The sequence below is a fragment of the Rhinoraja longicauda genome, chromosome 38 (assembly GCF_053455715.1).
Source record: "Rhinoraja longicauda isolate Sanriku21f chromosome 38, sRhiLon1.1, whole genome shotgun sequence".
In the NCBI taxonomy this organism is placed as follows: Eukaryota; Metazoa; Chordata; class Chondrichthyes; order Rajiformes; family Arhynchobatidae; genus Rhinoraja; species Rhinoraja longicauda.
Window position 1 is genome coordinate 10,291,788 of NC_135990.1, and position 18,249 is coordinate 10,310,036.

Genomic DNA, 18,249 nt, shown 5'->3' on the forward strand with positions numbered 1-18,249 from the left:
TATAAACCTGTACGTCTTTGGAGTGTGGGAGGAAACCGAAGATCTCTGAGAAAACCCACGCAGGTCACGGGGAGAATGTACAATCTCCATACAGGCAGCACCCATAGTCGAGATCGAACCCGGGTCTCCGGCGCTGCATTCGCTGTAAGGCATTAACTCTACCGCTGCGCCACCGTGTTGCAAGGTGGGATTGATGGAGTGAAACTTGGGATGAGAGGGAAAGGCTAAAATTGTTAAGATGCACATATGCACATTGAGAATAAGGGATGAAAGGCGGGCCAACAAGGTTGTAGCCTGCGGATGCCAGGAGTCTCCTGGAAGCTTCCGTGTAAGCTAGGAGTGCTGCAGAAGCAGGCATGATCCTTCTCCTTTGACACGATTATATGGCTTAAAGGCTTCACGTGGGGTCAAATTGCAAGCAATTTTGCAAACTGAGCTGGCTAAGACTTGGAGGTACAGATCAGATTCAGAAACCCTGCCAAAAATCCCAACTTTACCTGAGCAAGTGGCTGTTATGCCTAACAGATGGGGGTTTTTTTTGCAATACAAATAAACTCAATTTTATTTATTAAAATGTGCGATTTATAGAAATGTAAAAATGGTAGAAATGTGGGTGTCTTCACTGCTCAAGGTGCCTCACGGATTTTCTTGTTCCTTTCCGTTCTTGGTCTTCCTTTTGCCTGCCTTAATTTTCTTCCCACTCATTTAATTTTCTTTTATGCAAGCTGCCAAATAGGAAAACTACTGGACTCTGAAAGCCCCGAATCAGCTGAATCTCTCCATAATTTTTCTTAAAATGAACTGTCGTGCTGCTCCTTCATTAAATTGAATTCCTTCAGCAAGAATTTAACAAGAACATCCAGCTCGTTGATAAATGAGCTATCCTTTTGGTTAGTTAGATTAATGAAGCCAGCAAAAAGCTTAAACCACTGGCACAGTGTTTGTACAGTCTATCGAGCGTCAGTGAAAAGTAAGCAAAGCAAATAATCTATGTATTGCACCACTGACTTGCATGAAACAAAAGCCTTGATGTGTCCACTGAGTTTTCTCTATCCTGTGACTCTACTTAAAATCACATCTGGCACGGTACAAATTCCCCCATGAGCAAGATATTTACAACTGCCAGTGTGAGGATTTGTAATGAGGGAAGTTATCTTGACATGGTTAAGTGTAACTGAACGTTTGACCAGGGATGTTCACCATAACCACCCCCACACCTCCTCCCAAATAGATATTTTCATTCCAAATCATTTTACATCATAAATTTAATAACGCAAGAAGTCAATAAATTACAATGTCGGCTCTGCAACTCAATACCATTTTGCAAAATATGATCACCACAAAGTGCTGGAGTAACGCTGCGGTCAGGCAGCATCTCTGGGGGAAAAATAGGACGGGTGACGTTTTGAGTGGGACCTAAAGTCGTCTGAAGAAGGAGCCCGACCCGAAAGGTCGCCCATCCTTTTTTTCCAGAGATGCTGCCTGCACCTGCTGAGTTACTCCTGCGCTTTGTGTCTACCTTTGGTATAAACCAGCATCTGCAGTTCCTTTCTACCCATTCTGTAAAATGCAGGAATGGTGAATCTTGTAGAACTTTGTTACTTCATACAACATTATCATTGACGATCTCTGGAACTCGAGTTTGATTGCCCTTGGGGGAAGCTCTAATGGAGATGTGCGGGACGTTTTGTACACAGTGATGGGGGCCTAGAATGCGCTGCCAGGGGTGGTGGTGGAGGCAGGTGTGTGTGTGTGTGTGTTGGGATACTTTCAATCAATAGCTGATTTTAATAAGCAATGCACAAAAGGATTGTGCATAAGTTGAAGTCTGAAGAAACATCACCCATTCCTTCTCTCCAGAGATGCTGCCTGTCCCGCTGAGTAACTTCAGCATTTTGTGTCTACCTTTGAAGTAGATGTTGTACACGTGGCCCTCATGTTAAGGAGGGTATGGAGTCCGCATCTGAAGAAGGGTCTCGACCCGAAATGTCACCCATTCCTTCTCTCCAGAGATGCTGCCTGACCCGCTGAGTTACTCCAGCATTACTCCTTCGATTTAAACCAGCATCTGCAGTTTTTCTTTCCTCCGCATTTGTCCATAATGCCAAGCAACATCGTCTGCACATGCGTCACGAAATAAGAGTTGTAAAGCAAAATATGTTTATATATTTTTATCACAAATTACTTCATGAATTTTTGTGAAATTGCTGTAATTTGAACGGCCATAATGTTTAGGTCACTTACAGTTAAATTTGAGGTGGCTGGAAGCTAGTGCGTGCAATAATTAGGGGAAAATAAAATGCAGCTATGTACATGTGCAAACAGTTGGACGTTTGAGTTTTGTTGAGACATTCAGTTCCTGGAGTTCAGGGCCTGGAATGTTTATCTAGTAGCTCCAAGAGAAACAACCCCGTGTGAATGACCTTTGGTTACCATGGCGATCGCGGGTTCAAGGGACACTGGAGGTCCTCGTACTGTGTAGCATTGACGACTGAAATTGTCCATGAAAATGTCCAATTACCAGACTGTTGTGAATTAGTACGATGTTTGCGTGTGACTTGTACTTGAGAGGATTAAGAATTTGCTGTCTAGCCAGAAGTGTGACAGTGGCTATCTAGTTTTGGCTACACGCACTGATTTTTACACGTAGTATTTACTCTCAAGTAGTTGATCGCCTACAAAATACTTGGCTTATACAGATCCACCACCGATTTTAGTTTAGTTTAGAGATACAGCGTGGAAACAGGCCCTTCCGCCCACAGAGTCCACGCCGACCAGCGATCCCCGCACACTAACACTATCCTACACGCACTGGGGATAATTTATACACAAACCAATCCAATTAATCTACATACCTGTACGTCTGGAATGTGGGAGGAAACCGAAGATCTCAGAAAACCCACGCAGGGTCACGGGGAGAACGTACAAACTCCGTGCAGACAGCACCCATAGTCGGGATCGAACCCGGGTTTTCGGTGCTGCAAGCGCTGCAAGGCACAACTCTACCGCTGCGCCACCGTGGCTGCTCGGTGACCTTAGTTCCACAGCCTACCTGGTTTATCCGTTTTGCCAGACCAACAGGATTCACAGCCTTGGGGACCGTAATATCGACCCGCAAAGTCGGCCACAGGTTGGCTATGGGAACGGATCGTTTTTGAAGTCCTCCTTAATATATATATATCTTGTTAAAGAAATGTGTCAATTGGTGATCCTTGTTTTTATAGTGTTTTTGTGCTAAATTTCTTACTTTAGCATAAAAGCACTAAGAAAATAAGGATCAACAATCAGTCTGAAGAAGGGTCTCGACCCGAAACGTCACCCATTCCTTCTCTCCTGAGATGCTGCCCGACCTGCTGAGTTACTCCAGCATTTTGTGAATAAATACCTTCGATTTGTACCAGCATCTGCAGTTATTTTCTTACATCAACAATTAACACATTCCTTTAACAAGTTATTTTAGCGAGTTAAAATGCACAGAGCCTAGTACATTCTTACAAGCGCAGAAGAATGGTGGTACTATGTTTGTATATCACCTTTTAGAAACATCAGCCTCATGAAAATACAGCAGCCAAGCATTATCTTTGTTGTAACCATTTCAGTCAAGATTAGAACAATCCAAATAGATTTAGCACAAGATCCAACTAGCAGACTTTGCTAATTAATGCTAGATCCTTGAATGAGTACATCTGATAAGTTTCAGGTTTCAACCTGTAAAGTTGAGTTAATGTTTTGGGTCATTAAAACTTGGAAAGCCCTGTAATCCAAAACATTGTTGTACTAAACCTTAAGGACGTGTCAAAAGAGTGAATCTGCCTTCTTACCTGGTACTGCAGGCTCATGTGTTAAGATAACGTAATATCTTAATAGATGATTTAGAGCGACTTGCAATAAATATGTGTAGGAAAGAACTGGAGATACTGTTTTACACTATAGGGTTGCCAACTTCCTCACTCCCAAATACGGGACAAAGTGATGTCACCGCCATTGGTGGGCCGGGAAGCACGTGGCCGCTGGCTGGGTGAGGACACGTGGGGCGGCGGGGCAGTTACGTCACCCTTTGTCCCTTCTTTGAGAGTGAGGAAGTTGACAACCCTACTAATACAAACTACTGGAATAACTCAGCGGGTCAGGCAGCATCTCTGGAGGAAAAAGATGGATGACATTTCGGGTCGGAACAGTCTGAAGAAGGATCCCGACCCAAAATGTCACCCATCCTTTTTCTGCAGAGATGCTGCCTGACCCGCTGAGTTACTCCAGCACTTTGTGTCTATCTTTTGCAATAAATACGCCTCCGCTGCCTTTGGGTGCAAACTTGACACTGCATGTAATTTTGCAAAGTTGCCGAACAGAGGGGGATTGCATGCCTTTAATTCATATCATGAAAATATTCCAACAGTGTATTTGCAATGCATCTTGTGTCATGCAAGTTCTGCATTGGTTTCGTGGTATCATCTTTGCAGACATCAAGACAGCCCAGCAGCCACACGCACAGTGTTTTCACTTACTCGCAATGCACCAAAATGAATAGATTCCTGAAATGAATGGAGCACAAGGTCGAGTAGAAAAAAAACTGCAGATGCTGGTTATAATCGAAGGTAGACACAAAATGCTGGAGCAACTCAGCGGGTCAGGCAGCATCTCAGGAGAGAAGGAATGGGTGACGTTTCGGGTCGAGAACACAAAATGCTGGAGTAACTCAGCGTACACCCGTTCCTTCTCTCCTGAGATGCTGCCTGACCCGCTGAGTTACTCCAGCATTTTGGGTCTACCTTCGAGCACAAGGTTGAAATGGTATCAGGCGCAATAACTAAATAGTGGTTTTATTCATTTCGTGACTCACGAATGTTTGACGTCTTCTATAGTGATTAGCCATAATCAGCAAATTGTTCAAATTTTGATGTGGAAACTTAATGTTGTCTCATGTCCTTTGTGATTTAATGTTATCTGTAAATCAGTAGCAGTTGTGGTTTTCCTTCTTGAATTGCTATCTAGACTTAAAATCCATCAAAGATGCAATTAAAGTACTTTATTACCTGTTGAATTTGAGGATAAAACTTTATTTTTGCTTGTTCTATTCAAGAATAAGAATTACAATGTAAAAATCCAGTAGCAACTTGGTTGAATTTATTTTTGTAAAAGCTCATGTTACAGAATGGCTACACTTCAAACAGCTGTGAATGCTTTTGAGTCTCATAGGTCTTAAAATGCTGTGTGAATACAAGTCATTTTTTTCTTTGACCAAAGTAATGGGAGTCTCCACTTCAAGACAGTGACTTTTGAGGGCACAGAGGGGATAAATTGTAGAACAACAAGTATAATTGTACAAGAGTTCTGATAGCTCACAACTGCCTTCCACCAGAAGTTGGCAACCTTACTAATATGGGACAAGGGCGGTCCCGTACGGGACAAACCAATTTAGCCCAAAATATGGGATGTCCTGGCCAAAGATACTAGAGGAGCAGGATGAACCACTCCGTTGAAATCGTGTCTACTGAAGAGTAGTACGCAACGGAACGTAACGTCCGCCATTTTAGTAAGCAAAACCTGCCGTTCGCTATGCCTCTCGCAGTGTAATCAGTGTTTTGGGGGAACAGTATGTGTGATGATACCATAAAAATGCAAAATATATCTCGTCTATCAATTCACAGATTTTTATTATTTTTATTTTTAACTTTCTGCAAGTTTCTGGCTACTAAAATGGCGCCATGACATACAACGGTTTTTGGGGTCACGTGGTCTATCTTGCTCTGTCTGCTCTATTATCTTTTGTGCCGGCTAATACGGGACAGTTGGCAACCCTGCTTGTTGGGGTGAATGGCGAAGCTCGGGGTGGTGAGCCACTGAGTTTAGGGAAAGGAGGGGAGCAGTCTGGGGTAAATAACAAAATCAAGTTTTAAATTGCTTTGCAAGTTGTGGAAAGTTCTTGGGGTGACGCGAGATCAAATGGTGATCTTCTTGCAAGTTGTTCAACACTTACTTTTTAAACGCTGTTTAGTTTAGAGATGCAACACGGAAACAGGCCCTTCGGCTCACAAAGAGTCCAGGCCAACCAGCGATTTCCCGTACACTAACACTATCCTACGCACCAGTGACAAGTTACAATTTTACCAATTAGCCAACAAACCTGTGTTTGGAGTGTGGGGGGAAACTGGAGCATCCAGAGAAAACCTACGCTCTCATGGGGAGAACGTACAAACTCCATACAGACAGAAAACCCAACATTTGTCCATAACATGCCTGATACTTAGGTTTTTGGTTCATCTTCCTTGTATGATATCCATCCTGATACTGTAAGCAATTATCCTTAGTTGCAGATGGAGTTAAAGATGCTAATTCTGTTTCTTTTTCCATTGGGCTGCTGAATACCAAAACTTGTTTTAAAAATAGATTTCTCCAAAATTGTATTCACTTTTGTTTTAGATTTTTTAAATCCTGTGAAGCTCTTTCCACCCTCAGCTTACTTATCAAAAGTGCTGGTAGACACAAAATGCTGGAGTAACTCAGCGGGTCAGGCAGCATCGCAGGAGAGAAGGAATGGGTGACGTTTCGGCTCGAGACCATTTCTTCAGACCGATGTCGTAGAGTTGGAGGGCGGGAGGAATCACAGAGGGGGAGCAGTGAGAGAGCATGTTGCTAAACTCTCGTCGAAGAGAGGAGGAGAACTTCTTCAAAGCAGACATACCTTGAGGAGAATTCGAAAGTGCTGAGTTTCGATTAGTGAATCAGAATGAAGTCCATTCAAATTTCAGTTTGTAAAATTGGAGATTAGTACCAGGCTGTTGCTGAATCAAAGATCTATTTGAGTCAAGATTATTTGCATCAAAAATCAAAATTCCACATTTAAATCTCCTATCTTGAATTAATACATTCTGCCATTTGCTGAAGTTAATTATATCAATTAATCCATAATTTGAACAAATTTAGTTTTCAATGGTAAGTTAGTGTTAGGAATATTATTTAACTCTGTTACTAAATTTAACTTTAGCTAAAATACTTCTAAATTTGCAAAAGAACACAAATTGCTGGGGTAACTCAGCTGGTCAGGCAGCATAACTGGAGAACGTGGATAGGTAGTGTTTTGTGTCCTGACATGAAATGCCACCTATCCATGTTCCCCAGATATGCTGCCTAATCTGCTGAGTTACTCCAGCACTTTGCGTATTAACCAGCATCTGAAGTTCTTTGTTTCTAAGTAATTTGCACCTGATTTTAAAATTTCAGATCATGATTACTCATCTTAGACAACAGTCTCTGTAGCTAATTATTTTCATGGGACGACAGGCAAATGTATTCTCAAGGCTAATTGAAAGTGATATGGTTCCTTTCATGCAGATATCTGCTTACTGAGTGGGCTGTTACCAGGTTAGATGAGACAAGAGGAGGTATGGATTACCTGAATTTGGAGAATTTACAGTTCACGTCATTGGGTTGTAGACCACCCAGGTGTGAATGAGGTGCTGTTCCTCCAGTTTCCATTTGGCCTCGACCTGACAGGGGAGGACGTATCGTGCAGATGGATCAGTGTAGGAATGGGAAGGGGATTTAAAATGGCAGGCATCCGAGCAATGAGTGCTTTAACACACAGCCTCAGTGTTGAGCACTTGTTTAATGTCAAGGCTAGAAAAATCAGTCAGATTGCACTCCGTTTTTCTGAGTTAGGTCATCGTAACCAGGACATCAAGGACAGGAAAGAAAACAAGAAGAAAATAAACTCTGTTGACTGCAGGCTGGCTTTTAGTGGGGTGTAACAGCAAGGTGCACTTAATCCATGCTGCCTACCTGGCAATTGGGAAATGGGCATGATTTAACCAAGGATAATGGCATTATTTCCCTTTGCTGCATCTTGCACATCGAAGGGTAATAAACATCAACTAAATGAACAAATCCAGTTGAAGATTTTGCAGTACAATTTAGAGTTTTATTAATCCCAAGAATAACATAGACCACTGTGTTTTAAACTAAAACATAGACCACTGTGTGACAGCAGGAGTAATTGCATTAAAATCTAAATCGATGTGATCCAGCTAATCTCTTTCTGAACTGTACAAAGTTTTTGCTGTTAGTTTATGAGGAGTACTCTGTGCTTCCAATGTGACCTGCTGCCTGTATGTTAGCATGCTGATATGTCAACTCCATTCCACACTGGGTTATTGAGACAGTAAAATGAACCGCAACTCTTTGCAGAATGTGTGCCTCTGTGCCAGACACAAAATGCTGGAGTAACTCAGCGGGACAGGCAGCATCTCTGGAGAGAAGGAATGGGTGACGTTTCAGATTGAGAACGTCACCCATTCCTTTATTCTGTCTTGCACTTTATTCTGTCTTAAAACTGTTACAATTTGTCTCGTTGGATTGTTGTTTAAATTAATACTGACTAGCTCATTAAATCATTGCATCGTATGGGAGGCTCATTCCCAATCTCGTTGTATCCCAATAAAGATATATTGTATTGTGTATTGTATTGTATTGTATTCTCTCCAGAGATGCTGCCTGTCCCGCTGAGTTACTCTAGCTTTTTGAGTCTACGGTTCAAACCGGCATCTGCAGTTCCTTCCTACACGTGTTCTCTGCGCTATTCGCTTTTAACGTGGCTTTGTCCTGATCCTTGAATGTACCATCTAACATGAAGTGAATCAGCTCTTTTAAAACTAAGCTAAGCGCAGCCATATTTCTTTTTGAACAGTTAGCGAGTGACAAAGTACTGCTGAATAAAGCACATGCGAATTAGACACACGACAAATTAGAGAGTCTGACTAAAAGATTTGTTGCAATTCACACAGTTAACAATGCATAAATCATTTTTTTAAACTTTAAAAATGAACTTTGTTTTTAATATTTCCTGTTTGCGAAACATTGTGAAGCGCTTTGGTTCTCTGCGAAAACAGTATTTCTGATGAAACTATTCCACCGTGAGTGACCCTGCTGTATAAAACTTCAAACACAAAGATGTTTTACAACAGAGGGTGGTGGGGGAAATGTGTGTGCATGGGGGAGGGGGCCAGGGGAAAGAGAGGAGGGGTACAAGGGGCCGTTTGGACCAGAATGTTTGTGTCAAACATGATGTCAAGTTAAACCGATCGCATCTGCCTGTACATGATCCATATCCCCTGCACTTCCATGTGCCTCTCCCAAAGCTTATTAAAAACCACTATCCTTTCTGCCTCCCCCACCACGCAGTGTGTAAAAAATAAACTCTTGCCCTGCACTTCTCCTTTAAACTTCCCCGTCTGTCACCTTAGGGTCATGGAGCTATGCAGACGTGTGAGGTAAAGCTCAGTGTCGGGCATAGAGGATGTGGTTCCTGCCAGGGACGTCATTTTGCTATCGAAATAAGACTGGTTGACTTAGCAAATTAAAATTCTTCCATCTTCAACTAGTCTAGATTTACCACTGCAGAAATTCAACTCCAAAGCCCGATTGAAGTGACTTGCAGAAGTTTCATCTCCAGCATCAACAACTGTTTAAACGTTTGTCTAAGAAAGCAATGTATGGGTAATTGTTTTTTAATGGTCACAGATGGTGGCTTGTAAACTGTGGGGCTCAGTGAACAAAGCGTACATATGGAATGTTGTGCGCATTTATCCCAGCAAGGTCTCAGCTCAGCATTTTTCCATTTTAACATTAATCGTCCACAATCCTCACATTATTTTACTTGTGCTTAATTTACCATTTGCATATTTGCTCACTATAATTATATCTGGTCCAAAAATCTAATTTAATGAATCGTGATGTCGAATTTTGTACGTTCTGCATGTGAAACGTACTGTAGGGGGCTTTAGACTTTAGAGATACAGCGCGGAAACAGGCCCTTCGGCCCACCAGCGTAACATGGCTCAGCGTTTTACAGCTTGCTAAATGCATGGGTTAAAGTAACTAGGTTATGGGGAAAGTAGGAAGGAACAGGGCGGCACGGTAGCGCAGCGGTAGAGTTGCTGCTTTACAGCGAATGCAGCGCCGGAGACTCAGGTTCAATCCTGACTACGGGTGCTGCACTGTAAGGAGTTTGTACGTTCTCCCCGTGACCTGCGTGGGTTTTCTCCGAGATCTTCGGTTTCCTCCCACACTCCAAAGACGTACAGGTATGTAGGTTAATTGGCTGGGTAAATGTAAAAATTGTCCCTAGTGGGTGTAGGATAGTGTTAATGTACGGGGATCGCTGGGCGGCACGGACTTGGTGGGCCGAAAAGGCCTGTTTCCGGCTGTATATATATGATATGATATGATAAAACAGAGAATTTAAAACAGTAAGTGCGTGAAGGAGAGATATAGGAGGTCCTTCCTTCCCGCTGCTGTGAGACTGCACAACCAGCACTGCTCCCAGCAGACGAGTCAACAGTAGCAGTTAAGAATACGTAGAAAACTGATGACAATTTATCCTTGTCTTTACTTTTATTTATAATGAATGATCTCTTGCTATCCACTTTGCTGATGTAACACTATAAATTTCCCCGGTGTGGGACGAATAAAGAATATATTATTATTATTATTATTATTATAAATCTATCCCTGTTGCTGCATATGTTAATATCGAAATTAGAGTGTATCCCTTCACTCTAACCTAGCCAGCTCTTGAGAAATTTCAGCATTAATTGTAAGAAATTATAGTTTGTGTCTAAAGTTAAATGGGGAATATATTTTCTGGAGATCTGCAGGCCAAGTGTCAATGTAGGAGAATTTGTAGGAAGTGGCATTCTATCCTTGGATGTTGAAATATTTTTTTGCGTGGTTGAGGCAATAATTAAAGTATTTGAATTGAGCTGGTGTTGAGTAATGAGTCCAGGAATGGTTCATCTGTCTTCTGCTTCCTGCCTTCACCAGGCACAGCATCGTCACTGTGTGACTTCTGCGCGTTAAAATTTTCCACAAGAGAATAATTAAGATTTCTGGTGTGGCAGTGCTCTTCCAACTAATTAGCATCTGCTATTTGAAGCACCACATCATAGCTGAGTCTGATGTGCAGACGGATGCAGATCTAGCTTGACGTCGACATTTCCTTTTATAGGCGCTGGCTCGGCATCATGAGCCTTTAATGATGTCCTTCCCCGAGCCAATTGCAGCAACAATGCACCATCCTGCCTGAGATGAGAAAGCTCAACGTGCAATCGGCCTTGAACCTTGAGATGTGTGTGAGATACCTTGAGATAAGTTAATCTATTGAGGTAAACTTAAGAGGATTTATAGCGTTGTTTTAATATTCCACTTCAGTGACACTATAGGTTACTTTGAAGATAGGACACAAATTGCTGGAGTAACTCAGCGGGATAGGCAGCATCTCTGGAGAAAACGAATGGGTGACGTTTCGGGTCGAGACCCTTCTTCCGAAATCATAGCTTAACAATGACAAAGAGTGAGCCTTTATATAGCACATTTTAATATAAGGAGACCCAAAGTGCACCTTTGTCACACCTGATCATCAAGGCTGGGCAGGTGAGGAAAGAGCTGGGCAGACTCCATCGAGGCAGACCAAGATGTAGCACTGAACGCCACAGGAGATCCTTTTTCCTTGTGGCCATCAAACTGTACAATTCTAGCCCCTTCTGTCATGGGATAGACTCACTTGCCACTCATAGAATTACATTGGCAGAGCTGTTGTGAGCATTCAGTTGTTCTGGTTAAATCCCGGTCTCTTCGGCTAGTGCTGTATAAAATGTTCCTTGGGGGAAGAGTCGTATTTATTGTAGAGTCATAGAGTCATACAGTGTGGAAACAGGCACAACTTGCCCACACCGGCCAACATGTCCCAGCTACTCTAGTCCCACCAGCCTGTGCTTGGTCCATATCCTCCAAACCTGTCCTAGCCGCGTATCTGTCTAGCTGTTTCTTAAATGTTGGGATAGTCCCGGCCTCAGCTACCTCATCGGGCAGCTTGTTCCATACACCCACCACTACTTTTATCGTTTGCTGTGAGCCCCATGTGAACTAGGAACTTGGTGGCACCCTGTGTACATGTCATCTGAACTGAATCAATTGGAGGAGCCTGATACCGATGGACGGACACCAGGCTTTGCTGCATCTTGTGTTGCTGGGTAACAGTGGAGCGATCGACCAGCTCTCTATCAGGTTTGTTCAGGTGGTGGCCATCTGAACCAGGAGGTTATGGGTCCCATGTCATGAAACATCTGATTTGTTCCCTTTCCTGAATAATTCTTGTTTTGCTTTTGTTGTAGTCAATAGGCCCTTATGTAAGTTGTCAACTCAGATGTAAGACTTGAATCCTTCTGTAGTCTGTTGCTGGTTTGATGTCTAAATGATGGGTAACTTTCAATCCACAGCCAAGTCAGATGTCACGCTACGCAAGTCCAGTTGCAGTGTTTAGAGTCCAAGAACTCTCTCTTCATGCTTTTGTTTGGTCTTCTCTTTTGAAGTTTCTCCCATCAATGTTACTGCAGCCCGTCGCCGGCCTTCAATGTACACAAGACACTGCACCAGTGTGCATCTGAATCAAAAGTTTGAACTGTGACTGTGTTCCTTCTAAGTATAATTGAAGCATTTGGTGGGCAGGTGCAGTTTTTGAAACTGCGTTGTCACTACAACGTCAATGAGACGTGGCATTTTGCTGTGGACCATTTTGTCATGTTAATGTATTCTATGTCAACACATGGCTCAACTATTAAGATCATATCAGGAAGCATGATTCTTGTCAATATTGTTATTGGCAGTTTATTCTGAGCCCAGAGTTGTGTAATTCTATAGTATAAGAAAATAACTGCAGATGCTGGTACAAATCGATTTATTCACAAAATGCTGGAGTAACTCAGCAGGTCAGGCAGCATCTCGGGAGAGAAGGAACGAGATGCTGCCTGACCTGCTGAGTTACTCCAGCATGTTGTGTAACTCTAAACCCATTCCCTATGTTTGGTTAGGTGTGACATGCAGACCACCTTTTTTCCTCTCACCTTGTCATCTAGAATCAAAATGGTGCGTTTACGAAAAGTATTATTGTACATGCCCAAAATTAAAGTTTACATCTCGAAACAAAACTTAAACTTATACTTCAGATCGAACCAGCATCTACAGTTCCTTCCTTCACGAACTTATACACTGTTAAATAACCAGGAAATGATTCCATGGGCAAAATTGATTTTTTTAAACTGCAGTCTGTTTTCTTGGTCACGCAAAAACAAATTTGAGCATCATGTCACATATATCAAATCAGCTAAATTATGTTCAGTTTTGGGATTAATGATTTAATTCAGAAAGTTTCGGCACGTGAACGGGCATTTTCTGCTACATGTCAAAAACCTTCCCATTTTCGAAACATTAATTATTTTCCAATGTTTCGATAAAGCTGGCAAGTCCTGCTTGTGTTTCATCAGTAAATAATCCAGCAGACACTGACCCCAAAAGAAGAACAAATATCCCAGACATCCATCCTGTACATTAAAAACTGCAGCATTTTGGCAATTGAGCCAACCACTGTCCAGTCCCTTTTTAAATACATGCCCGAATTTATTCATAACTTCAGATCATGTTTTCAGGCGTGAAACTAGGAACCCATGTAGAGTTGTACAGCACAGAAACGGGCCCTTCGGCCCGACTCATCCATGGCGATCAAGGTATCCCATCTAACCCGGCCTCTTTTGCTTGAGTTTGGCCCACATCTCTCCAAACCTTTCCTATCCATGCAGTTGGTAGAGCTGCTGCCTCACAGCGCCAGAGACCAGAGGTCAATAGACAATAGGTGCAGGAGTAGGCCATTCAGCCCTTCGAGCCAGCACCGCCATTCACTGTGATCAAGGCAGATCATCCACAATCAGTACCCCATTCCTGCCCTCTCCCCATACCCCCTGACTCCACTATCGTTCAGAGCTCTATCTAACTCTCTCTTGAAAGCATCCAGAGAATTGGCCTCCACTGCCTTCTGAGGCAGAGAATTCCACAGATTTACAACTGTTTTTCCTCATCTCCGTTCTAAATGGCCTACCCCTTATTCTTAAACTGTGCCCCCTGGTTCTGGACTCCCCCAACATTGGGAACATGTTTCCTGCCTCTAGCGTGGCCAATCCCTTAATAATCTTATATGCTTCAATAAGATCCCCTCTCATCCTTCTAAACTCCAGTGCAAGTCGATTCTGACCTCGGGTGTTGTCTGTGTGGAGTTTGCATGTTCTCCCTGTGACAGCTTGGCTTTCCTCCGGGTGCTCCGGTTCCAAGTGTATGTACCTGTACCTGTCCAAGTGTGTTTAATCTTCTGTTATATTAAACCATATTAAAGTTACTGAACATTGAATTTGACTGAAAATGGGGATTTATTTGGCCAGTGAAGTTAATGGTTAGATTATGGAAATGAACCCTCAGTTCAAAGTGCTGATTGTACAGAAGACACTGCAGGAGAGGAACACAAGGTGGATGTCCGAATAAGGTCTTCAAGCAATATTGAGTGCCCTTCAGGTTGTTGCTCATACATCTCAAAACAATTGCCTTGTGATCCATTTGTTAATTTCTTACCCATCCAATTGATCTTACATAGCCATTGCCTGTTTTTAAATTCTCAAATGTTCAAGTCGTTCTACTGCATTTTCTTTTCAATCCCCCAAATTTTGCAGTTTGATTTTCCGCTGATCTTTGCACTCCAAATTTAGCCTCTTGCACGATTTGAATCATTCCACAGTTTAAGGACAAAACCTTCAGCTGTTTTTTTTCGATTGATTGAAAGACATCGCATTAGTCATAAAATTAGTCATAACGTAGAAAGATGTGGGTTAAGTGCTGGGAAGTGGGGATTCGTATAGATAGGTATTTGCTGGCCGACTTGGACACGTGGTGTGGTGTATGATATGGTGTATGATGTTAGTATATCAGAACAGCATGTCACAGGATTAACATGAAACACCATAAGAGGCAACATGAGATGCCAGGATAGATAACTAAACCTTAGTTAAAGATGTAGGGTTTAATGAGGGTAGTAAAAACAAAAAGGTAGGCGGGAATTTAGTGAGAATTCCATGAGCCAGGACATTGGGCGGCACGGTAGCGCAGCGGTAGAGTTGCTGCCTTACAGCAAATGCAGCGCCGGAGACTCAGGTTCGATCCTGACTACGGGCGCCGTCTGTACAGAGTTTGTACGTTCTCCCCGTGACCGGCGTGGGTTTTCTCCGAGATCTTCGGTTTCCTCCCACACTCCAAAGACGTACAGGTATGTAGGTTAATTGACTGGGTAAAATGTAAAAAATTGTCCCTAGTGTGTGTAGGATAGTGTTAATGTGCGGGGATCGCTGGGCGGTGCGGACTCGGTGGGCCGAAGGGCCTGTTTCCGCGCTGTATCTCTAAATCTAAAAAAAAATTTGGGACGGCACAGTTGGTGGAGCTGCTGCCTCACAGCACCAGAGACCTCAACTGTTGTCTGTGTGGAGTTTGTATATTTTCCTTGTGACAGCGTGGGTTTCCTCTGGGTGCTCCAGTTTCCTCCCACATCCCAAAGACTTGCAGGTTTGGAGGTTAATTGGCCTCTGTAAATTACCCTACGTGTAGGGAGTGGATGCGAAAGTGGGATAACAGGGTGATCAATGGTCGGCAGGGACAACCTCCAAACCTGCACAAACCTCCAAACACGGGACAGACAAGCACACATAGTCAGGATCGAACCCGGGTCTCTGGCACTAAGGCAGTAGCTCTAGCGCTACGCCACCATGTCGCCCTCGAGTCCGAGAACACCACAAACACTGTTTTGTGTAAATCAGTGGAAATGTTTATTTAAACATTGAATTCTGCAGTACATTTCCACAAGCCTAATCCCCACTGTTGAATCTGACTTACAAAGGAAGACTCGTCAGCAAAACAAGAGCCATCTACTGGTAAATGAGATATCAGGCGCAAATGATATGAATGAAATGCAGAAGATATTCTTGAAATATAGTTGAGATGCTCCAACATGGTACATTTGGGATACAAATGTTCAGTTAAAACAACTCAATCTGATCAGACGCAGTTGCTGAAACAGAGATTTAGAAACTGGATGAACTGAAGTCGGTTAAACTGTCTTCATTTTTCACCACCTTGCAGAAATTGTTGCCCGATTATGGAGAATCGTGCACCATTCTTTAGCCAGAGGGTGGTGAATCCATGGAATTCATTGCCACAGACTGATGTGAAGGCCAAGTATTTTTAAAGCAGAGATTGATAGGTTCTTAACTAACAAGGGCGTCAAAGGTTACGGGGAGAAGGCAGGAGTATTGGGTAAAATAGATCAGTCATGATCAAATGGCGGAGCATACTTGATGGGCCGAATGGCCTAATTCTGCTCCTATGTCTTATGGTCTTAGCAAGGAAAGATTTCCTGGCTCCCTAAATTCAAGATATTGTTGACTTGACTGATTTTATTTTGTATATTTAAATTCCTAGTTCCTTTACGCCACAAATTCAGTTATCTTTTTATGAATCTAAACTTAATTACAAGTGGTCTAATAAATTTGGTGAAATCATTTTTACCCATGAACTGGCCCGGTTTGGCTTAAAAATGCACCAATTCAGACAAGCCATGTTTGTGTGCTCTGCTCCAAATTGTCTTGCTAGTGGTAAGCATATTCCTCAAGACGTTTATGGTTTTTGGAGGATTGTCAATAAACTGTTCAGTTCTTTTAAAATTGCCAACATTTTATTTACTTTAATCGACTTTATCCATGATTTATGTTTTGCTGAAAGTTCGATGTTGAACCCAAGTGGTGGTGTGTGCTTTAAAAATGGCATCTCCAGTTAGCAGAGAAACCTTTCACACATCTTTTTAAGCTGAAGCGTAAGAGTCTGTTGCAGGCTTTGCAGGATGTTATATTTAATATTATTTTGGAATAACTTACAGCCATTAACAAGTGCTTTACTTTTGGGAGAAGCGTATGGTCCAAGTGTTGGTTGATGGTGGGAGTTGTTCCAGTCCATTGCCCGTGGCTGGTAGGCAGCGCGAATCCTAAATGAATGGAACTCGCTTTCATTCACAGGCCCGCCTGCTTCCCTGCCCCCTCATTTTCCCTGAAGGCAGAGTCAAGCTGGTATATGTGCCATGGGTGTTGTTTCTTCATGCAGGGAAAAAGTTTTGATTTGTTGAACTATCGGCCAAGTTGCTGAAATCCTAAAGGTACATATTGCCTGTGGTCATCTCGCATATGTACGCCAACATTGCATCTAATAATCCTGCAACATGGACACGCATTTTTCAGGGCTTTTTGGTTACAGTTTGCCTTGTGTTCTTGACCAATGGTGGGGAAAAATCTGGGTGTGGTATCAGATGTAGACCTTACTGAAAATTGATAGTCAGCTGTGGTTCCCCTTCGTGGTGGAATAAATAACTCCTCCACGCTTGCCAAGGTATGGACGGATCACTGGAGCAAGGCAAATCTGTACATGTTTGATGCTGACCTCGGGAACTATTAAGTAGGAAAATAACTGCAGATGCTGGTACAAATCGAAGGTATCACAAAATGCTGGAGTAACTCAGCGGGTCAGGCAGCATCTCTGGAGAGAAGGAATGGGTAACATTTCAGGTTAAGACTGTTCAGTCTGAAGAAAGGTCTCGACCCGAAACGTCACCCATTCCTTCTGTCCAGTGATGCTGCCTGAACGGCTGAGTTACTCCAGCATTTTGTGATACCCTCGGGAACAATGAATATCAATGCCATAAAAATCTATCTTTGCCATTTGATTACATGGCCTTTTATTTGTTAAATGTGGAGGTAGTTAATGAATTATTTGTAAAATACACCACATACAGAAACTGAAGCAGATTGAATTAAGACACGTCAAGTTTGTGTTGTTAGTTATCTTGACTGGTATCGGCCACAAAAACAGTTCTGTCTTGCATAATTCTCTGTGGTGTCAAGGCTACGGCTGTTTTTTTATATAAAATTTATAATATTTGAATATTATGTATGTCCTGCAGATTTTCGATGATTACCATCATTTTCGGCATCAAGGAGTAGTGAAACGATCATTGAATACCCATATTCACCATCACAATAGACTACGGCAGGAACCCCAGGTAAGTCTTGACCAAATTTGGATCAGTTTGGTCCTTTCTATTGTTGTTTCTAATAACCTGTGAATTAGTTTATTCTTTGGGACGTTATTCCCAGGTAAGTGCATGGATTTCAATACATTTACACATTCGTGGGGCTACAATGAGGCTCCTAATTTTAGTTTAGTTTGGAGATACAGCGTGGAAACAGTCCCTTCGGCCCACCGAGCCCGTGCCGACCAGCGATCTCCGCACACTCACACTGTCCTACACGCACTAGAGACAATTTACAATTATACCAAGCC

At 42.6% G+C, this 18,249-nt stretch overlaps 1 protein-coding gene across 1 annotated transcript in view; it reads left to right on the forward strand.

Moving 5' to 3' along the window:
- Positions 1 to 18,249, forward strand: part of LOC144610907 (furin-like) — a 125,993-nt gene that overhangs the window by 34,958 nt on the left and 72,786 nt on the right. Inside the window, exon 2 of the mRNA XM_078429897.1 lies at positions 17,870 to 17,968. Within this exon, the coding sequence (XP_078286023.1) occupies positions 17,870 to 17,968 (99 nt within the window). The remainder of the gene's footprint in view (positions 1 to 17,869; positions 17,969 to 18,249) is intronic.